The 24,400-nt window shown below is 37.3% G+C and overlaps 1 protein-coding gene across 1 annotated transcript; it reads left to right on the forward strand.

The window, feature by feature from the left end:
- Positions 1-624: 624 nt before the first annotated feature.
- cstf3 (cleavage stimulation factor subunit 3) lies at positions 625-24,399 on the forward strand. Its single transcript, XM_088935234.1, has 21 exons — positions 625-868; positions 2,148-2,249; positions 2,434-2,529; positions 15,550-15,582; positions 16,431-16,528; positions 16,828-16,894; positions 16,981-17,015; positions 17,110-17,236; positions 17,475-17,552; positions 18,332-18,494; positions 18,863-18,972; positions 19,396-19,512; positions 19,611-19,685; positions 20,147-20,290; positions 20,447-20,549; positions 20,973-21,042; positions 21,131-21,326; positions 21,992-22,145; positions 23,048-23,142; positions 23,421-23,481; positions 23,711-24,399. Exons 1-21 carry the CDS (start codon positions 842-844, stop codon positions 23,911-23,913), a joined length of 2,154 nt encoding a protein of 717 aa, XP_088791360.1. The 5' UTR covers positions 625-841; the 3' UTR covers positions 23,914-24,399.
- Position 24,400: the final 1 nt, after the last annotated feature.

The raw sequence follows: 24,400 nt of genomic DNA on the forward strand, positions 1-24,400 counted from the left end.
AATAGTCCATATAACATATCAAAAACATCTTCAGGGGTACATATTACAATACAAATACACATTATGAAAAAAGTTTAAACAGGGTAAATAAGCTCCGCACCGCTTGTTTTTACATTTCGAAATAATCTGTAAATACGCCTTTACATCTATTTTAAAATCTTCAAACACAGGACTCTTCCCAGACCATTTCACTTTGTGTATATAATAACGTGCCAGTATAATAATTAACCCCATTACAAACGATATTTTCATATTATTTCAAGTTTAACATAACGTCTATTTCTTTAAAAATAATATCAATATTAGGCTCTTTTTTAATATGTTTGAAAATTAATTTAAAAAATAAAAATCAGTCCAAAAATGTTTTGCCGTAGGATATAAAATAAATGTTGAAAAGTTTCAGAGCTACTTTCACAAAAAACACAATAATCATCTATATTAATTTTAAATCGCTGCACAACCAGGGCCTTCACTGGGTAAATACGATTAATTATTTTATATGATACATCCTTAACCTTATTAGTTATACAATATTTATTTGACATCATCAAATCATCAAACTTCCAGTCTTATTTTGGGGCCACGTGATTTATTGTCCTGACATCATCGCGAAGTTGCGTTCTTCACAGCTACGCGAGAAGTGATTGCGTCATACGCTCGCTAAGCGAGTCCCGCTTCGCTGCTGGAGGCAGTTATAGAGACGCCATTTTAGCAGAGCTTGTGTTTGAACAAGGGGAGAGGCACCCTAGCTATGCAAAGAGTTTTTATTTTATTTTTTTAAATCGCAGACTACGCCTCCTACGTTGTTTGTGTTTGGTTCTCTGTTTTAAATTTAGAAATAATGTCTGCAGAAGGAGCGACTGACCAGGTACGTTTTTATGGTGGATAGGTAACTGTTTTTTTATCGCAGACATGGCTGGGGCCTGCATGCTTTAAATCCAGGTACTTCATAGATCCGAAACACGCGAGCACACCACAATCGTTTAAGGTTTACTTGGAAAAAAATATAATGTCTCAGTGGACAATAGAGCGGTCTCCATTTCCCGTTGTTAAGAGCGTAAGAGCAACAGATGTTTTCTTCGGGGGAAAAGGTCTCATTAAATATTAGCTTATTAATCAGGAATCTCAGCCTGTTCTGCACGTTGCAGTTCTAACGCTAGTATCTATTCTAGTTTTTTTTAAATAATGACTGAAATCGTAATTTTTATCAGCCATTCTTATTCATCCAGAAACGGGGGTAAACGTTGCTGCACAGGCCGCGACCAGTCAATCTGCTCTGTGAACAGATTTTTCTTGGCGGAAATACTGAGATGTTTTCTTCCTGAAACGTTCAAACAACGCCCAGTGTGGTTCATGTAATCCATTTATAAAATATCACAGGAGTTCTTTTGACCAGGCACGGTTTTAGTTCAATGCCCAGTGCTTTTGTACTGGATTTGCACTTTTCTGCCTTTGTTTTGCCACTATGGCCGGGAGAATGCACATGGAAGAGTTTTACAGCTTTTAGTTTTGATTTTTGATAATTCACTGTCTCAAAGAAACTTTATTCCAGTAGTAACGCGCAAGTTTAGTTTTCAAGTCTTGAATACACCCCTTTCAGTTTGGTTAACTATTTCTGCAAGCTAATTGAGTGGTCATAGTAGTTGGTAAAGTAGTGGTCTGGGGGTATTGTCAGACTTTGTTTTTTTTCCCCATCGAGAGCAAAGATGGATTTTGCTTTAATTTTACTGACATTACACGAAAGTCTGGCGTTTGTTTTGCTTATGAGGTCCGATACTTTTTGTTCTGTTCCAAACCAGGACATAGAGTCATGGCTGCGAACAACATCTGGTGTTTTTAGTGTTTTATCTTATGCATGGTAAAACCTAAATTGTCCCATGATTGGTAGGTAGCGTTTTCTCTCCATGATAGTCTCCTCTAGGTTTGCCAGGCGGTGCATCAAACCTTTGGAGTTACTTGCTGGAAGATGTAACTGGCTTTATGAAATGTGTGTTTCATGAAGCATAAAAGTAACTTACTTCTGCTTGCTAATCAGAAGGTCGCCCTTTAAACTGTGTGGAGGCTGACATGAAAAGCTGTTTCCCTGTTGCTTCGTTGCATGTGTTGCAATAATGTGCTTTGTTCGTTTGTCGTTTAAACTCTTCCAGGCTGCAGAGTATATCCCCGAGAAGGTGAAGAAAGCTGAAAAGAAGTTAGAAGAAAATCCATATGACCTTGACGCATGGAGCATTCTGATACGAGAAGCCCAGGTTTAGTGACACAGGATTACATTTCCTTATAACTGGGGTAATGGGAATGGGATGATAATGAGGGAGGCATGAGGGATTCAATCATCTTATGGGGAAAACGGTGGTTCCACATAATGTACATATTGGAGGACTGTGCAATTTTTTGTGAAAAATGTAAATTGTTTAAATGGTTTCTACTTTTTAGAACCAACCTATAGACAAAGCAAGGAAGACATATGAACGACTTGTCACCCAGTTCCCAAGTTCTGGCAGATTCTGGAAACTTTACATTGAAGCTGAGGTTAATAAGTTTAATTTTCTTCTACACTATACGTGTGCGTGTGTGTGTGTGCGCCTAAAAACAGCATCAGCACTGTGAATTTCACACTATGATTACAGCCTAAAATAAGTCCACATCCAACATTTTAACAAACTGGGAAGTTAATTTTAACCCTTTTTTTCAGCAGCAGACTGTAAATGTTCCACAGGTTTATACGATTTTCACAAGTATATTGGGACAAATGCACATTGTTGCATGTTGGATCTGCAACAGCATTAAAACTATTTTAATGGTATTGGAGTGCTTTAGCCTTTTATTTACTTGTCGTCTCAATTTATTGCCTCCTGTGTCATTTCTTTGAGCTCATTTTGTTTTTGTTCATATTTTAATACGTAGTTTAGACATAGGAATTTACTAGAAGTTAAAACCTTTTGTAAAATTCACTTTACATTTGCAAAATGAAATATTTGCAGCTTACAGGCATTGTAGTTATTACATGATTCATGTTTAAATAATTTTGCTGTAACTTTCCCAACATGTCATTGCCACAGTACTCCAAATGTGTTGTTTTCGTAGTTACAGTAAATTGACATAGCTGACTTAAATTCTAGGTGGTGACCTTTTATTATTTTAGCTTTTGTTGCACAGTTTTCCTTCTGCCACCACTTTAACTTGGATTGAAACTTTGAAGATGAGGGTTGTTTATTGAGGTGCCCCTTATTTTGAAAATTATATCTTCTGCTCTTGCTCTGTGTAGTGCACTTCACTAAAATGTTTGTAGAATGTCAAGTTTTATATACCTATGTGTTATAGGGTCAAAAAGTTATTTACAGAAATTGGAAGGATCATTTTTTATAACAATAGGATAGCGTTCAACAAACCAAAGATGGGTCAAAAGCTGATGAGGGTTCAGGTCTATTTATAATTTAACTGTTGTTCAGATAAACAGAACTTATACTCTTTAAAGCTGATTAACACCCTTGGAATCAGGGCAGAGTTTCCAATGGTTAGAGCAATGAAAAAATATGGTATTGGGCCTTAATGAGTGTTAGATGGTTATTTAATTGAGTTTGATTGACACCCATCACTGCAGCCTCATTGACTATCCATTGACAATTCTCCATGCACTCCATAGTCTTTCTTGAAGCCGGACTTCTGAATTCTTGTTGAAGATGCCTTCTTGGAGGCCCAAGGCAATGAAGAAGCCACGTTTCTCATTGTGACAAATATCCTTGGCTTCCTGGTCACCTCAATATAAAAAAATCTGCAGCTTCATCCTCTCTGACATGCGCCCTGTTCCTTTGACCTCTTCGTGGCCCTTCTCTCTCATCAAGAAAGATGAGTCAAAGAATACTGATCCCTAAGCCCCTTTACTTGTATTTTAACCCGACAGTCTTGCAACTTTAGCCTAGAGTTTGTTTTCCATGATTGCAGTTTTGCCACCTCCAGTATAAATGAGACCTGAAGATTACACAACTTTTTTTTTGTAATACAATAATTACAAGTTTAAGCAGGGATGCTGAATCTTCCTGGACTTGACTATATTTCACTAAACGGGGATCCTGTGAAGCCTTATTGACTTTCTTTTATAAGAAGGTTGGCATTTGGAAAATCGGATACAAATCTTAACGTGGATTAGTGTTGTGGGTTGTGGACTCCCAACTGGATGTTTATAGGTTCATTTTCCAGTTGGTGCACTGCTCTTGTAGTTTAAGCAAGATATTTGATTTGGAATGATTTGGGGAAAAAATACCTAGTTGTATAAATGGGTTTAAAAATACCAATTGGGATAAAAGCATCAGCTAAATTACTAAATTGTGACAGTTGGATTGGTGTTTTCTACTACTGTATTGCCATATTTATTGTAAGCAAGGGTAAGGCAGGAATCTGTTGAAATAGTAAGCACTTAAATTTGATTAGACATTTCCATATTCAGTCTGGTTTTAATTAACCTTGCATGTTTTCCCCTTTAAAAATAACTTGTGGGGATATAATGTAGATTTTTATTTTTATTTTTTTGCTCACACCTTTATTTTTATACCAAAGTTCATTTACTTTCTTCACTTATTTCCTTAATTTGTCTAATGGATCCCTGCTGAAATTGATGACTGCAAACCTTAATTTTAATGCTTTATTTAAACAAATCACTTCTAGTTTTGTTTCTTCCATTGTAAAGTTTCAGGGTAAATGTTCTTAACCCCAACATTTTCAAAGTCACACATGAAAGTATAATTAAATGCAGTTGAGATTTGGTACATAGATGGTCTTTAATTTAGAAAATGTCTTAAAGGTTATGTACAATAACTTGACCAAGTTTGGAATTTCTCTCCAGGACAGCCCAAAGGATTCTCACACTTCCTTAATGTGTAATTTACTAAGGTGAGTGAGCATTTTAACAAGATGTTGATTACCTGCACAGATCCAAAGAATTTTAGCTTGTATTACTGGTGCTGTCATTAGTAACTACATTAAAACTGTGTGAAGACTTTGTAAAATGTTAAACTTATAATGAGATTTTACAGTTCTGTGTTTTGGGTCGAGCAGTAAAAACCTGAGGGTGAAGTGTGCTCTGTTAAGTAGGATACAGTCAAGTGCAGACAAGCACACTTATACCTATTTGCAGTGTCATAATTTCCAGAGTTTAAGTACAATTCAATTCAATGTTCAAGATTATAATGCAATTCTTATTGGTCAGGTTGACCAATTATCTGTATACAATTCCATTTAGAAGGTGATGCTTTGCAAGGACAAACCCCTTCTGATATTGATTCAAATAAAATTTATATATGTACAATTTAGCAGCTACCAAAGTATTACTGGGGTTAGTTTATTTCGGTGAAGTTATCAATTGAGTGTGCAGCAGTGACCACAGTGGCATGCCAGGCATATGTGAGCTTTCAGTGTGATGGGCGAGAGCTCCACATGTCTGTCATCTGATGCTTTATCTCTGCCTTTGCTGCTGTGGTTTTGCTGCATGAGGTATAGTGGATGGCCTGTCGAGACCAGTTCTGAAGGATGCAAGTCTTGATTCTGTTTCTCCTGCAAGTGTAAAGTTTTTTTCCAGTAGGGATGGGCCATAACATGAATCTAGATTATCTGAAGTTGCAAATGTGGCAACTTTAGTCTATCTAGTGAAGTTTGTAGCTAAGTGAATCAAAAAAACTTTTTTAGCTATTTCTTGACACAACTCAGATTTTGATCCACAGCCACTTGGTTGGGAAGTATAGTCCAGATACCCAGAACTTTGTAAGAAATCCTTTCTATTTTGTGTCCTGCTTGATTCCCTTTACTTTCTGAATGTGTTCCCCTGTACTTGTTTTCACTTCTCAGTTTGAAACGGTCCCTGTGGGTGACCTTTCCTGTAAAGTATTGGATTTTATATACTGAAACAAATCTTTTCTCCTTTCTTCTGTACTGAAGATAATTTCTTTTAAGTAGTATGTATATGACAATCCATGTACGCCAGGAATCTTTTTTGTTGCACTTTGAACTCTGTCCAAGGCTCTATCTTCATTGTGTTATAGCAAAGCAACCTGTGCACTTTGTTCTAAATGTATTGTAAAGCAGTTCCACACTTTGTTGTATAGCCAAACTTATTTCCTTATCAAATCAATTTGGGAAGGAACTAAGTACACTGATCCCTTTTGTGTCATTTCCTGCAGTTTAAAATCACCCATGAGATGTGTACAAGTTCCAAATAGATCATTTTGCACTTGTCAACATTATTTTGATAATTGATACACGAGTTGTCTTCTTGCTATTGTTTCTGTATTTGCTGCTGCTTTTTATGTATCACCTGCAAATTTAACTAGTTTCACTATACCAGAATGCAAGTAGTTTTTTTGTGAAATTTGCCTTACGAAAATCTTTATGGAAATTGTTGTAAGCTTTACTGTTATCATTTTTACTTTCTCAAAGAATTAGAAATTAAACAAGGCATTCCCCTTCAAAATCCATGCAGTATAACTCACAATTGTTTATGTAACCTTACCAGTTAGAAAATCAAGACTACTTTTTCATTGTTGGGTTTTGTTTGTGTTTTAATGAATTGTTGATTGGATTTGCCATCAGGCCTTATGCTATAATTCAAAACCTTGCTCACACATCTAGAAACTCAGTGTTTGTTAAACTAAAATGGCTCAATACAGATGGGAGCTTCATCTATAACATGCAACATGATTTTGCCATCTCTTATAACCTGTGTGAAATGCTCCTTTGTTACTGTTCATTCTATAAACTTTTCTGTTGTAATCAGTTTCATTTTTTACTAATAAGGTGAAATATACAAGGCTTCTCAGATTATATCACAATCAAAGCTGTTTATACTTATGCAGCAATATATGATGTTATTCAGAACTTTGTGGATTAAATCATTGATTCACTTTGACCATATTAGCTGCTATGCAATGCATCACAATTTCCAGCGTGCAGGCAGAGCTTGGAATGTGCAGATGCTTCATGAGCTGGTCTTGCTTCAATGTAGTCATACCGTTAAAAGCAAAAGTTAATAATAACAGTGGCTTTTCTGCCTAATCGCTCTTTTACTGGGTAGCAAACATTATTGCTGATATTTTTTTAGCAGTAAAATGATTAAAGCAAATGGCTATCTTTAATATTGTAGTAATATCATAATGTATTATCATCCCATCCCCATGTGACAGTGAGACGAGTTGATTAGAAATTGAACCTCACAAACTGGGATGGGAGGGGGGAGAGGGGCAAAGATTATTAGAAATTTTAAATTACATTTTTTTTTCAATTAAGGATTTATTGGAGCCTAAGTGACAAACGTGGATGAAAGTACCTTGTGCATAATTATATATTTTGAACCTTAGCATACTTAATAGCAAAACAGCATGGTTCACCGTTTTGGGTCGATTAAAATACCCAAGATTAGAATTTCTTAAGATCAGATTGTCAATTTCTTAAATAGCACTTTTGTTCCAGACTTTAATTGGGGGAGATTTTGTGTGTTTTATTCAGAATTGCTAGTATGCAGAATGTATTAAACTTTATGTTCAGAGGTACTTATTCTTGACTTTGCTTCAGAAGGCATTTTCTCACCCACCAAGATACGGCTAGTTTGCTAGTAATTTAATTTGGATTAATTAAAATAAATGTGGAACTCAACACTTTTTTTGTCATACCCATATTTTAAGACTCTGGAAGTCTTAGGAATACCAGTATGCTCTTAGGTTTTCATTCACATTTTTGAAGATTTTGAAGATTTATTTGAAGAGATAAGGTTAAATACCCTTATGTAGGAGGCCTGTTTCAGGTCCCGGTGCTAGTGGGGTGATGTGGTTTTAGTAGTGAGCGCGGTGTTCTGTTTTCACGGGTTGGTCTAATCTTTTCCTCCCCAACCTCTCATCTGGGTGTTGCCTCAGAACCGTTCCTGTGTGCAGCATTTAGCACAGCTGTGATCACCCCATGGTGTCTGTTAAAGAGAGGGAATTCTGCATATTCTTGTACTGCTCTACATATGCTAACCTAAATTCACTTTCTACAATTCATGAACGTTTTGAAAGCAAGTCCCATTGTTTAAAGAGGTCAGCCAAATCAAATATTTGTGAAAGAAGTGGGGGGCCTTGTGTGGGAATCTGTCATGTTGTCATGTTTAGTGTAGTGTTTCATCTGGGTCTCAGTGGGATACTGAGCAACACTAAAGCAGTTTCCTAGAAGCATAGCTTTTGTATAGCCCTTCATATTAATGAAACAAAGTAACCCCCCCCCCCCCCCAGTTACTGGCATAGTATGATTTTTAATACATTCCTTCTTTTGTCCCTACACTTAATGTGTATGTTGTCCAGAATGGACAACTTACATTTGATGGATTCATGACAGATGTGTGTAATGGAGGGCAAGGCAATTCATCATGAATTGGCAAGCAACTTAACTGAAGGAAACTCAGATTGGCATGGTGTTTGTTTACATGCTTGATCTCTACAACTCACGTATTTTACATTTTTGATCACAGCCAGAAAGAAGGTGTGAATATTGAAAGTTATGTCCACATAACTCCAGTACTAAGCACCTAGGTAGTAACTATATTCTCCTATGTTCTTTACATGTTTGGGCCAGCATGAACTACCGGTAAAGTAAAAATTGCCCATACTAATAATGATCTGGATATGTGTTTTTTTTCCTGTATGTATCATTGTTTGTGCAGCGAGACAAATATTTATAAATATCTGTAATAAAGGATGATTTGATAAATTCTGTATTTTCATTTTTGGATCTGTTTCTTTTTTACTTTATGGAATTTAGAGGTGGTTATATAAGAAAGTAGTCAGCACTCTCCATAGCATTTAAATTAGTGGTGTGTTCAACAGCCCTAGTGTCTCTTCACTGCCTTCTTCACATTTTGAAATGTCTAATAATCCCCTAGGCATAACCTGTTATACAGTTTTAACACTATATGTGATGAGTATTACACTGCACGATACTATAGTTCATGTGTAAATGTTGAATTTCTAGTCAATTAAAATTGTAAACGTGTTTCTTAATCATTCATGTTAATCTAACGTTTGTAACTATAAATTGAGTAACTTAAGGAAATATTTCTTCTGCTTCGTGAGTTGCAGACTTTATTTTAAAACAAGGTTTGTTGCTGCCATACTCGATGAAAGCCAAAATGATTGTGGTTGACTGAGCATGCATTATAATTACATTGTTTTTAATTTATGGTAGCTACAGCACAGACCATAATTGCTCCTTTCCTGTTCAGAGTGAAGTGACGCACTTATAGCCATTAACTGTTCGGTCCTGGAGTTTGTTGTCCTATTTTCTTTTTAAATGAGTATACAAAATCTGCAGCAAATGTACCATCCAGATTATCTCCCACAGTCGGCTTTTTAGCCGATGATAGTATCACATTAGCTATTTTATGTTTGGGTCTTAGTAGAAACCTTTTCTTAAGGACAAAAGCTTGAATCGTTTAGAGCTCAATGCAGAGATGCATTTGCTTTATTTTAAGCTCTCCACTGAAAGATGGTTTTCTCCCATTTTCTTCAAGAGAATTTAAGAACGGTCTTTTCCGGGCAAAACAAGTGATTTAATGTTTTACAATTAATGGTTTTCTGTGAAAATTATTTTTAACATTTTGCTAAGTGCATAAAAAGATTCAAGCAACAAAAGGAAATCTTATTTCAATTGGCTTCTTGGTTCAATTACTTATAATAGTTTTTACTAATATCGGTACTGTAATTAAATAAGCAATTAAAAACAGTAAACTATGTAAACAAAATGTATAGATCAAAATCCTGGTCATCTTGTGTATAAGCCAGTGTTATTTTAATTTAAATTATTTATGTTTGGACTTATTGTAATAGTATTTCACTAGACAAAAATATTACTAAAGTTGTATACTGTGCTGTTCATAATTGTTCAAAACAAGAATTATTTTGATTTACTAATTGTTTTGCATCCCAGCTCAGATAACCTTTTTTCCATAATATCTAAGTTACAAGTTTTTCTTGACATACTGAGACTTGTGTGTTGTGTGATAACTTAGGATACTTGCATCTTAAATGTGTTGATCTTTCTGAAAATACTATGTATACTAGTATTTTTATATAAATATAAAGTATTTTATATAAATATTTAAACTAGTTCAGGTGGGTAGCTGCATCAGCATGCGTAGGCTGCAAAGGAACAAGTTGATAGGTTTATTCCATGCTGAAAAGAGAAGAAAGGAACAATGTTTCGGCTGTGGAGCCTTCTTCAGGTGCCACACCCGAAGAAGGCTCCACAGCCGAAATGTTTTCTTTTATTCTCTTTTCAGCATGGAATAAAGCTATTAAATATGAGAAATATAAAGTATTATAGAGTATATAAATATAAAAATACTCGTATAAAGCAGGTCAAATATGTATACCATTTTAGGATTTAGGAGCCACTCGCGCACACTTCACATCTGAAACATTTCCTGCTATAATGCAATGTAAAGGAAACAAATTTGATTGCCAGCACACATGTGACAAGTTTCCCATTGATGTGTGTAATACATTTTTAAAAACAAATAGTTGACTATCTTTAGCTGTTGTAAGCACCCTCCAGTTTAACCTTCTGAGAAAAAGGAACATCGGACAACTTCTTTAACCCTGTCTGTATTATAGAGGAGACTAGTCAGTTCAGGTATGCTAGGATATTGGTGAATTTGGAGATTTAAGTGCAGAATACAAATATTGTTTCACCTATCTCTGTACTCAGTTTGCACACAATTAAAATTACAGTACTCACCCCTTTCATTCAGTGCTGCTAAACTGCATTTTCATTTGTCCAAAGTACCACTGTGGTACATTGAAAAATGATTTATCTTAGTAGTTAAGTATGGTGAATGAGCTGAGGCTACCAGTATTTGCAGCTTTTACATTATTTGGACTATTGTACTTGATTTATTATAGTAATAAAGGAATTGTACCAATATGGTAAACATCTTAAAGTTGAACTTTGTGGACAGTCTCAGGGCTGTCGGATGTGCCATACCACAATGTATCACCAAGACCCTAAAGAAGGAACTAACACAATCACAGTGAATGAAATGAAAATGAGCCTTGGAGTTTAAGAACAATGCTAATCTGAGTGAGATTGCTGCAGGTCCCCAGTGCAGTAGAAATAAATACAGGTGTAAACTATACAATTGTGTTTGTGTCAGCTGCCGTGGAAGTATGGCATGCTGTGAATTGTCCCCTAAACCCTCTCTAACCTGTCCCTAGATAAATATTTCGTTTAGTGCAATGTGTATATACACGTCTGCACGTCAAGTTGTGAATAATCTGTGGCTTCAGATTTGTCTGTTAAGAGGCAGTGGAGGAGTTTTCTACAGTATAAGCTTCTCTCAATAATAATTATTTCCTGATTCCAGTGAAGAAGGGTGATGACAGTTTTGGTATTTGACCCTTTCTCTTATCTTGGACACCAAGATAAGACATCACGACAGCTTTTCGACATCTAGGGATGGTCAATAATAGTGATGATGATTTTTAGTTATCACTTATTCTGTGTGGATCATCATGATAATCATTATTATTGGCCGAATACCAAAATATGTACTGTTACATTTCACAGACGCAATCGCATTTTAAACTGTTGCTACTTGATCAGGTTGACATTTTTTCCCGTAGACGTTGCTGAGTGTTTAAGATGTAATAGGCAAATATTGTCACTTTTGGTTTCGACTCATTAGTTAAACACTTTGAATTCATGTGCTGTTGTACATAAGGTTCAGTTGCTCCTAGAATGAGGATCGCACAGACAGTTCAGAACATGTAGGTCAATCTGTGACTGATAAGTACCACTTAACGGGTGCAAGGGTAACTTTGCTTTCCATCTTAATCATTCTGGGTAATGCACAGCTATGATTGGTATGATTTCAGTGTTAAAATAATACAAAACATTGTAATAATAATTCCATTACATTTGTAATCAAGTAAGTAATTTAAAATTGTGTGAAAAGGGATACCTGCCACAGTTCAGAAGTTAAGCAGTTCTTGTAGATTGTTACAAGACTCTCTTGGGTCTATTACATCACAGTGTTACATTATTCATAATTCAGCAAGCAGACTGATTACCTTATAAATTATGCATATATTGCAGTCATCAAATTAAGTATTGATGTTTTTATGGGAAAATATTTTTATTTGAACTCCTTTGACATGCTGATAAAATGTTTTAAAAGTATTGTTCAGGAGTCCTTGTCTTCCATAGTTTTCTCTTTATTGAGTACTTGGTCTTGTAACATCTGGGAAGCCCTGGGCACGTGTTTTGTTTGACAGCATCAAACATGATTCAGCATTTTTAGAATGACACAAAAGTAGAATTCTCTTTAGCCAAAGACACACCAAAAGAAATATTATTTCTGCTGCAGATCTTTCGAAGGTCTTGAGAAGTGAACTATGTAGGCTCTCTTATGATGTTTAATGCAGTGGACTTGGTCCAGCATATTGATGGCTTCCTCTGCAGTTCATTGTCTCGTGCCAGAGTGGAGCAGTGATGACCACAGTGCAAGCTCAAAGTTGCTCAGTAGGGGGCACTGTAGTACAACAAGCCCAGGATGCCAAGGACACAACGTCCATCTGAATCTTGTGGCACTCAGACAGTTTTGTACTGTCTCTTGGAAAATCGCTCATAGACAGTGAATGACTGCTGATAACTACAGAATAAATCTATCATGAAAATATTTCCATTAATTATATCTGATACATTTTTGCCCAATTCATCACCCCTGTTAAACAATGACTTAAACCATTTTTCCCATCAGTGCTGTAATTTCAAATATGGTCATTTGGAGGGTTTATCATCTTTGTGGGTTTAAAGACCTTGTTTGTGTTATAAACCCTAAATTTGTCCTTTTTTTCTTTGGTCATTTGGTGTGATCTGATGGAGTACAAAATTATGTAATTTAAGATATTCCATAAATAATTAATTTTGTCTATACACGTGAGACAATACAATATGCTGTTAGATAAACTAAGTTTTATTATTTGGCTTAAGTTTTTTTCCCCTCTTAAAACCCTCTTTCTCTTGGGTTACCTGGCATTATACCCTTTGCAGTCTCTAACAGACATATAAAGCACTGCATTTGTATGCTGGGCCATCAGTTTAAAATTCTGTGTGGCACTAGGTTTAATGAGACTTACTCACACAGCTGCATTCCTCGGGATGCCTCATTGCACAGGGAAGACAAAGCCGATTTGGGATACCGTTGATCAGCAGGTGCCTTTAATAGACAGAACATTGAATTTTATTTGCACTCCTAACCCAACTGGAGGCACCCAGTTGTTAATCAGCCTAGCTCACAGCTGGAAGCCCTGTGTCGCAGGGAGCAGGGGGGCCAGTGCCTGCCGTCCGGTGACCCGCCCACCTGTCGGAGTCCTTCATCACTCAACACGCTGCAAGCCGCTCAGTGCCTTACAGCACCGCTTGGAGGAGCGGTGTGTTCCTTACTGATGCCACTGCAGGATTGCAGGTGCCAGGCGGATCTCAGGAGCTCCTGCCGTGCGGAAAGCCGAGGAAGCTGTCAGGTCTACCCCGCCCAGCCTCAGCGGAGCTGCTGCTCAGGGGAATCGTGATCACAGTAAGCTGGTGATCTAGCCCAGGGCAGGATGCAAATCATCTGGACCAACCTGTGTGCCTTTAGTGGTCAGGCTACTTAGGGGCATCTGTCCATCATATTGAAATGCATTTTTGCATGTTTTTGTTTTTTTAAATCTGAGTAAGGTGTTTAACATGGACTAAAAAGTATCTCTAAAAATGTCAGACATCTGAATAATCAGTGTGAATGTAAAGTAAGTCAGCCTTTTTGAGACACGGTTTCATAACTATTTGTGCACTTTTTAGGGAAAATGGGAAATATGGTTTTACAGTGTGCATGTAAATAAAATTACATATTTACTCCTTAATGGGGTTTGGCCAGAACATGTTCTCTACCCCACTCTGCTGACAGGTGACCCATTTTCCTAGTTTCATGGTCACCAAGGTAAGCTTCCAGTGGAATTACCTTAACCCTTGATCAGCACTTCATTTTTCTTTAGCTTACATATGTTCAGGTAATACTGCTGTGGGTTGTCAAAATTTTATCTGAACACTTAGTTTTACCTCTGTGACCTAAAATTATTTTATCTCTTTAAGCATTAAAATTCAGCTTTTTGACTGGATGACTTTCAATTTCTTAATTTGCTCTACAATGTCAATACTTTGACCTGAGCTAATGGACCTGAAGAGTAACTGTTGACTTCTACATGATTAAAAACTACATTGTTACAATAAAGCTGAACACCATCAATAATGTGTAATAATTGAAGCTGTTAGACTACTTGACTTTTCAAAGAGCAGACAAATAAATATAAACAGATGCAAACTTGTGAAAGGAGAGGAGGATGTGCACATTTTAAGAAATTAAACTTTTTAAAATATAAATAAGTTTTTGCAGGTTGTTTTTACCTGCATTAAAGCTGAAAAGTTTTTCATACCAAAAGGCAAAATTATCCTACCATGCCCCATTTACAGCAAGACTTGACATGATGTCTTGGTGAGAATTTTTCTTGTCCAATTCCTTTAAATTTTTAAAAATTAATTCTGTAGATTAAGATGCTATAATAAAATCAGGTAGGAGCATAATCGTAAAATGAATTTAAATTGAAAATCTGAAATATATGAGTGTTTTACATTTTAAAAAGAAATTCAGACTAAAATTCAAAACCAGGATCTTTAAGGTAGATTGATTTTCTAAAGTTCTAAATGGGATATCGCAACTAACATTTAAGATGCATAAGTTCTGCATGTAGAACTTCACAGAGAAAAACGTCCCACAAACATGGGATTAAGAGTAACCCTGCTGGTGTGGTTTCAGGTGATCTCAATTATCCTGTTTCCATGCCACACATTTTCAGATGCAGCAAACATTTTTGTTTGTAGTCGGTGCATGCAATGCAATCCATCAAAATTGGGGTTTTTTTCTTAAAAAGGAAAAATGGTTTTGTCAGGAAGATTGAGCTGCTATAAAAAAAACTGCTCTCGTCATAATCTGCTGTAGTTTTTGAATGCAAGCTGGACCAGAAAATGTTGTTCAGCAGAGTTCATGAATACGTCTTTCAGATGTATTTCTAGAGCCGGAAGGAATGATTGCATCTTTGATGAGAGACAGTTGCATCTATCTATTGTAAAAGAAGTTTAAAGCACTGACATTTTTTGTGGATATATATTTGTTCCACATATGACACAAAATTAAGGTCCATATCAGAACTCTCTGATGTATTTGGAACTTTACATGCTGTTGGAAAGTTTTAGGGTTCAAGCACCATCAAAGCGAATCTTCCCCCTTGGAGATTTTAAACCAAAAAAAGATATATAAGAATTTTTTACTGATAATGAAAGTTGTGAGTTAATGCTCTTAAAATGTTGGTAAATTATCTTGTGTGGACTTCACTTTGTTGATCCTAAGGCTGTTGTCAGCATGATTGTGTGGGTGTCCTGTTAAATTGTGCCTTGTTTATAACTGAATTATTGATGAGAAATTAACAATAAGTTGTCTGTTTACAGATCAAGGCTAAAAACTATGACAAAGTGGAAAAGGTGAGTCGCAAATTTTGGCATTTGAGTCTGCGTAAAAGCCACACAAGATAAATGATTGAAACTGAAAGAATGACTTTTAAATAGGTTGACGTCCCTAAATGTTTGTATGAAAAAGCTGTATAAGATGTGTATAACACATTGCAAATAAGGTACAAATAAAAAAAAGTCATTTTAGAGCTTCTAAAAATATCCTAATTCTTAAAAAATGTATTCTTATTTTCATTTGTACAGAAAGACAGGTGAAGAGTACAGGGCCAGGTAAAAATGCTTAGTTCTGCCTTACCAAAACACTGCAAGCTGAAGTGCTCACGTAAGCATCTTGAGCATAGGCTTCAGCAAAACTCTTGGCTTCATTGCAGATTGTACTTTCCTGCACAAATCAGTACATTTTAAAATGCTCTAGTCTGTCAAGGTCCTTGTGAACTGATAGAATTTAGGCTTACGTGTTCATTCCTGTCAACCCTGAAGGGTGACTCTGTAGGGAGTCAGTGAGATGCTTCAGTGGCACTCTTCCAGATTACTGCTACTCATCTCTGGCAAGTCGGGACTTGCCCTTAAGAGTGCTTGCCTTAAGTCTGCGTTAGCTTTTTTATGGCTTGTACCTGTGAGGAGTTTCATTAAGTTTCTGGTTTGGATGCATTGAACACCTGACGCGTCTGTCATCTTCTGCTGTTCACTGAATTCTCTCCTGGGGATTAATGGCCTTAAACAATGCAAAACCACACTGTTGGTTGACGTTAACCACTTCCATATTCTGATTAGTCATGGAGAGAGCAAGAACTGGTGCAAAAATCAATTCACTATTTAGTCAGTCATAAGTGTCTTTGTTTTTTATTTCTTTTAAATAGCTGTTTCAGAGATGTCTCATGAAAGTGTTGCACATCGACCTATGGAAGTGTTACCTTTCCTATGTGCGGGAAACCAAAGGCAAACTGCCAAGTTACAAGTAAGACTGCTTTCTCCCTGTAGGGACTGAGTTGCCTTAACATTTTTGATGAATTGACCAGTTTAAAATTCTTGGCAGCTATAAAAAATTGTATTTGTAAATATTCTAAATGTACTATTCCCTTGCCAACATATATATATATATGTTGTAATATATATATATATAAATATATATTTAGAGAATAATATTTTTCTTGAAAAGTAAGATGTGTATAAATCTACATAATGAATGAGACATGACAAACATGACCGATGTAAAAATGATGGTGCATCATGCTGAATAGTTCATTTTTATTCCAGAGAGAAAATGGCACAGGCTTATGACTTTGCTTTGGATAAGATTGGAATGGAGATTATGTCCTATCAGGTACATAACTGAATCTGATCATTTTAGAGCCGTACTCTTTGTATATTAAGCTCAAACTCAAGAATTATAATGTCTCAATTTTTCAGATCTGGGTGGATTACATCAATTTTCTAAAAGGAGTGTAAGTATACACTTTAACTTTTATTTTCTTCGCATTTTTCTGTATCGTAAAGCCTCGTTTGAGAAGATGTACAATTCCTCCCATTTTTGTCCAGTGAAGCTGTGGGGTCCTATGCAGAGAACCAGAGAATAACAGCTGTCCGTCGCGTCTACCAGAGGGGTTGTGTCAATCCCATGATCAACATTGAACAGTTGTGGAGAGATTATAACAAGTATGAAGAGGTGAGGAGTGAGAAGAACTCTTATAACTCATTGATCATGCATACTCTGGAATATATGAAAATGGCACCAGGTAAAGAATAACAATCAGTGTCTTGTTGATTTTAAAATGGATTTTTGTAATGGATAAGGCCTCAGGGATTAGCTAACCTTTTCCTAGTTATTTTTGTCTCATGTTTTTTCACAGCTTTAAATGTATAGAAAATATATTGATTTATGTTTGTTTTTTTGTTTTTCTCAGGGCATCAATGTACATTTAGCTAAAAAAATGATTGAGGACCGCAGCAGAGACTATATGAATGCCAGAAGAGTAGCAAAGGTGAGTTTTCTTACATCTTTGTGACATATTCCATCCATCCATAATCTAACCACTTCTTCCGGTTCGGAGTCTTGGGGAGCCGGAGCCTATCCCAGCAAGCCACGGGTGCAAGACAGGATACACTCTGGACAGGACAGACACACAGACATGCACACACTCACACCAGGGCCAGTTTTCCCAGAAGCCAGTAAAATTCCAGTATGGATTGGACTGCTGGGGGAAACCCACACAAACACAATGAGAACATTCGGCTGTGAGGCAGGAATGCTAACCACTGTGCCACCGTGCTGTCTTGTGACACATTCGATGTAGGTAAAATTGAATGTGATTGAATCTAATGTCTAAAATTCATTTAAAAAATTTAATGTTGAATGTTCCTAAGGAAATCCACTTGTGTCCACTTTTACCAGACATCTACCAATTTTAGAAAGTTTTCTATAATCGGAAAATAGATCTATTACAAGAACTAAAAGCTTTAAAGATGTTTTTTTTTTTTATTTGAAAATAAACTCTTTGTTCATTGTTTTGCTGTGTGGAACAGAAAATTTGTCTGGTTAGGATTGTGTGCCAACACAGCTATATGGCATATGATAAGATTCTTTGTCAAGGATAACATTCACTATTTATTCTTTTAGTAAGTACAGTCAGTACACAAACGTAATGAGTACTCCTCTCTGTCTGGACGATGTGAGGTGTGTTGGTGTTGTAACTCCTCCTCAGTGGCCATGAACGTCACGTGGTGAAAACAGGGCTAGTAAGACTCCAGTTCTCTTCCACAGGAGTACGAGACGGTCATGAAGGGCCTGGATCGAAATGCGCCGTCGGTCCCGCCTCAGAACTCCCCTCAAGAGGCCCAGCAGGTGGAGATGTGGAAGAAGTACATCCAGTGGGAGAAGAGCAACCCCCTGCGGACCGAGGACCAAACTCTCATCACTAAGAGAGGTGGCTTCAATAAACTTAACAACATCGCTCTTGCTGCATTCAAAGTCCTGCGCTTGCAGTGTCTGTGTGATGCACTGAGACTCTGGACTGCCCATCTTTTCTAAAGCACTGACAACCTCATGAATAATATGTAGCCAAGCAAAATAATTAGTTTTTCCCCCCACTGGATCAGCTTTAAGATTGTAATCTTTGCATTATAATAATGTACAATGCGATGACAATGATTAATATTAAAATCACAGAAACAGGAACATCCTTTCCAAAGAAACAAGAGACTGTATGGATATGGCCACAGTGTGTTCAAAGGGCTGTGCTCTTTTGTAAATTAATGGAACTTTGTTTGAAAATCCGATTTTCTTCTCTTGCAGTCATGTTTGCTTATGAGCAGTGTCTGCTGGTGCTGGGACATCACCCTGATATTTGGTATGAAGCTGCTCAGTACCTAGAGCAATCCAGCAAGCTGCTCGCAGAAAAGGGGGTATGAGCTTCCATTTCCTTTGTAACATTCTGCGCCCACAGATGCATCCTGGGAGTACCCGCTACACAAGGAAGCAATTGTAAAATACACGTACTTGGACAAAAACAGCTTGTGTCAACCCTGGGACAAAGGAAATAGAATATTAAAAATAAATAATTATCTCCAACACAAACAAAATCTTTACAGCGTAAGAGTCAGCAGGGGATTTTCACAAGTTCTTTAAGAATTAAAGCTGCTCTTTTTTTCTTAAAGGCATTTGGGGAGGCAGTTCTTCACATTCAGCTACAATATATAGATTTGTCACAAGTTTCGTGGGTTAACTGTACATGGAAAAATGTTCACAAGTAAGATCTCAGAAAATGTAAGACAGTGATTTTCTTAGTCAAATAAAGGAATTGAATCTTTTTGTCAACTCTCCTGCAGGACATGAACAACGCAAAGCTGTTCAGCGACGAAGCTGCTAATATTTACGAGAGAGCCATTGGGTCGCTGTTGAAGAAAAACATGCTGCTATATTTTTCCTTTGCAGATTATGAGGAGGTGAGTTTATTAATCTACATTTAAGAAGAACAAGGGGGTTTTCAGTTACAAAAGTTCTAACTACAGTAATCGACGTGCTTTTCCTGTGTATTTTCCAGAGTCGAATGAAATATGAAAAGGTGCACAGCATATATAACCGCCTCTTGGCAATAGAAGACATTGATCCAACATTGGTGAGTTTTGTACTTCATGTGCAACAGTAGCGGCACCTCATGTTTTCAATGGGATAAAGAACACATAACAGAAACTACATATTTCTGAACTCTTTCATGTTTGCAATGTATTTCATATCCTTTATGGATTAAAATTTATAATAAATTATAACAACCAGAAGAAATATATTTAAAAAGCTGGAGGCAGCAGTCATCATTGCTGTTCTCTGTTTTCTATTAAAGGTGCGGTTCGTCAGTGTTTTCATTTTAATTTGTTTCTGAATTTCAAAAATCAAATGGGTAATTAACCTACAGTATGCGTATTTTCAATGGCGTAGCTTAAAAATACTAGTGTAAAGTGAGGAGGTTAGATGTGCGCAGTTTGGTCAGGCAAATAGCCAAATAAGTTATGCTGTGTCTTGCAATATATTGAATAGCTTTGGTCAATGGCTGTTAATTTGCCCTTTTATCTACTGTTGAAGGTTTACATTCAGTATATGAAGTTTGCAAGGAGGGCTGAAGGTATCAAATCAGGCAGAATGATCTTCAAGAAAGCCAGAGAGGACATCAGGACTCGGCATCATGTCTATGTGTCTGCTGCACTCATGGAGTACTACTGCAGCAAGGTCAGTGGTGCTCCTGGACCTTCCACAGAGATCTTCTGTTCTGTTGAAGTCCGCCCTAGGGCCCACTGTTATATACTTCTCATAAAGAGCAATGATATTAAGTGCAAAAGTTTAGTGTAAGCCCATGTTTATTTCTAAAAATGTCTTTTCACACAGGACAAATCAGTGGCCTTTAAAATTTTCGAGCTGGGTTTGAAGAAATACGGAGACATACCTGAATATATATTGGCATATATTGATTACCTGTCTCATCTCAATGGTAGGTATAAAGCTGCTGAAGAACAGAGCAACGTTTAATTATGTTACAATGTTACTATGTTTTTTTAACATGCATTGCAGAAGTATCATGTTCTGGACATTAAAAATAATACTGAACAAAGAGTTACATTTAATTTTGGCATTGTTAGCTTTAGTGGAAATTATAGCAGTATTGCCAGAAGAGCGGAATTTGAGTCAGTTTAGCGTTGATGATGATGATGATGATGATAATAAAAACAGGTGTTAAGTGTATGGGGGGAGTGTTCAGATATTGTGACAGTAAACAGTGGGTGTAGCAGTATCTGTCACCCAACAGGAAACCCGAAGTATTGAACTGAGAGTTATTTAATGTTATATCTCAGTATGAACATATACAATAATGAATGAGAAATCAGTTTCTCATTTCTTTCATCATTTTTTGCAGAGGATAACAATACCAGAGTTTTGTTTGAACGTGTTTTAACATCAGGAAATCTGTCACCTGAGAAATCAGGGTAAGTGAATGTGGTGTTTACTATTTAGTTTATTTTTTTCTTTGAGAAAATGCAGTTCCTCAGCTGGATTTATCTGTGTGTTTTGCAGAGAAATCTGGGCTCGATTTCTAGCTTTTGAGAGCAATATTGGAGACTTAGCCAGTATCCTGAAGGTGGAGCGAAGAAGGTTTACAGCTTTCAAGGAGGAGTATGAAGGGAAAGAGACAGCCCTGCTAGTGGACAGATACAAGTTCATGGACCTGTACCCCTGCTCTGCCAGTGAATTGAAGGCTCTGGGATATAAGGTGTGTACTGTGTTGTCATCCTAGACTGAATGAAGTAGAAAAATGTGCTTCAATATGGCATGTTTCTACATCCATCCATTTTCTAAATGCTTATTCCAGTTCAGGGTTGTGGGGAAGCCAGAGACTTTCTATCAAGCAATGGGTGCAAGGCTGGGTACACCCTGGATGGGACACCAGTTCATCACAGGACAGACACACTCACTCACACCAGGACCAGTTTTCCCAGAAGTCAATTAACCTAACTAACTGTGGAAGGAAACGCAGGGAAAACATACAAACTCCACACAGATAGCACCCCAAGTCTGGAATTTAACCCAGGGCCCCACTACTGCGAGGCAGCAGTGTCAACCACTGTGCCACCATGCTGTCTATGTTTTTACTTCTCAAATTGAAATGTTGCTTATTAGCATGGATCTTAGACTACATTGTCATTTTTAACATCTGACCTACTCTTGGCAATAGAACAGTTATGTAGCAGAGTTTTCACATTCCCAGCGACACTGACACTTGACAGACTAAATCTGACCAAGTATGATGATGATTAGTGCTGTGCCAGTGTGATAACTGGAAACAGGGGAAAAAAGGATTAAGTGGCTGTTTGTGAATCAATAAAACTTTTTTCATTCTTTGAGGGAGAAGACCAATAACTTACATGTGTATTGCAGGATGTCTCCCGTGCCAAATTCGCATCTCTGATTCCTGAGGCTGTAGTGGCTCCTTCCATTGTGCCTGTGCTGAAAGATGAAGCAGACCGCAAGCCCGAATATCCAAAACCAGACACGAACCAGATGATCCCGTTTCAGCCCCGGCACCTAGCCCGTGAGTTGGGGGTTACACTTCCCTTTATGTTTCCTTTTGATTTTTGATTTTAAAATGAGAAGAGGTTGCAGAGTGTGGTATCCACCTGGAGAGTGTCCGTCTGCTCAGCAGGGAAGTTACGGCAGCAGTGCGAGTGATGAGCTGTACTCAAGGGTACAGCCCCTTCTGGGGTGTGAACCCACAAGCCATTGGCCTGGAGTCCAGAGCCTCTTCCGCCAAACTGCATCATGGCAGTGATGTTCCACTGGGAGTCAGCTGCTACACCAGTTTTGGGAAGACTGACATTATTGTCCACAATACTGTTCTTGCAGTATACAATGGGAACATAAACCGATTCTTTAACCTAAGTATTAAGTTAATTACAGAAATAATTCCAAAATAGAAAACCTTTGATAAGTGGTATCCAAGCCAATTTTTTTTACCTATTTCCTCTTTACAATTCCTGTTTATAGCCTCTCTGGTGTCTCGTCAAAGATCTGTTTCAAGAATTCAGAGAGTAAAACATTATTCATTGAGAAATAATGGGAATTAAACTTCAAATATTTTCATTAGAAACCTTTAGGATGTTTTAAAGTGTTTTAAACATTTTGTCATCAGCATGATATCTAGAATTTCCATGTCTCTTGTGAATTCCTAAGCAGGGATTACAGCTGATTTGTATTTTCATCTTTCTATTTGTTGTATTGTACTCAATATCTAACACTGTACTTCTTGTTTTCATTATGTTGTGTAGCCTTATTATATCCCTCATTTTGATGTCCTGTGACTTAGTTCCAGATGACTGAAGCCTTTATACCATATTTTACAAATTGTGTTTAATTTAACTTCTCTAAAAGAAAGACACTTGCTGAACAAAATAACTATTAAAAGCCATCTCACCTGTGAACACCTTTCACCTCCAGCCCCAGGGCTACACCCTGTGCCAGGTGGAGTCTTCCCAGTACCCCCTGCTGCGGTGATTCTCATGAAACTGCTGCCACCTCCCACCTGCTTCACGGTCAGTAGCACTGTCAGACCTTGCACAAGCACTGACGCTCCCAGCACACACAGCTCTTCTTCCAGGGGCAGACAACACTGTCATTGCTATTGAAGAGAAGCTAGACGAACGAAGTCCAGGGGGGAGGGGGGAAAAGATGGATATTGTTTGCACATGGGCAAGTGCTTTGTTCTTGGACAGTAGTATAAAACCCTTCCTTTGCTTGAAGTGTAAAGGTGCTAGGAACCATAGGTTTCGGCAGGCGTTTGATTAGTTGTTGCTGTCTGTTTTACGTTTAGGGTCCATTCGTCCAAGTGGATGATTTAATGGAGGCCTTCAGAAGATGTAAACTTCCAGAAAGTAAGTTTAATACTGCACTGTGGTGTTTGCTTTGCTGACTCATTCATGAAGGTAAAGGTGTGTTAGTTAAGGCCCATACTTCTGGGCTGACCAAAAGATATCAAGCATCTTGTAAAAAGGGGGATTATGCCTGCATGTGATAGTAAGTTTTTTTTTCCCTAGAGAGACTGTTCTTAAAATGACTGGGTTGTTAATAGGTATGACTAACTTTTTTGTTGTTCTCAAAAAGCTGTTGATGCTGCTGTGGAACTCATCACCGGCAGGCAGCCCGAGCTAGCAAGTGAAGGGAACGGGCCAGTGGAGAACAACGCAGTGATCAACAAAGCGCTGAAGAGGCCAAACGCTGACTCCGATGATGAGGAGGATAAGGGAGCCATTGCTCCTCCTGTACATGACATCTACAGAGCTCGGCAGCAGAAGAGAATCCGATGAGCTGCCCAGGGGGTATCCTTCGGTGAGAAAGACTCTTAGGCACTAGAGGATATTTCATTCTCTCTCATCGTGACCTCGCAGGACTCTTGTTTCGCTGGGGAGTTTAAAAAAAGATTGTGCCTCTTCCAAAGCAAGTGGGCTCAAGAGGAGACACACAAGGGATATCTTGTGTGAGAATGTAACTGTACAGTTGCTTTTCTGAGTTCTTTGGGTTCTTTAAGAGGTAAACGTGACAAAAACGCAGATTCAGCTTAATTCTGTATGCTGTTTAATGCACCATATAAAGTCTTGTGTTTTGTTTTTTAACAGTTTTATTTTAAAAAACTGAGTGGCTTATACTGTACAGATTTTAATTACAAACCTTAATTTGACATACAATGTTTTGAGTTTGCCATGTCTAGGTCCAGTATTTATGGCAAAATTGAGTCATTCTGTTTTGTAGTCAAAGCAAACAAATTTCCAACAAATAAAAAGGCGAAAAATAAAG

The sequence above is a fragment of the Atractosteus spatula genome, chromosome 16 (assembly GCF_055471065.1).
Source record: "Atractosteus spatula isolate fAtrSpa1 chromosome 16, fAtrSpa1.hap1, whole genome shotgun sequence".
Lineage (NCBI taxonomy): Eukaryota > Metazoa > Chordata > Actinopteri > Semionotiformes > Lepisosteidae > Atractosteus > Atractosteus spatula.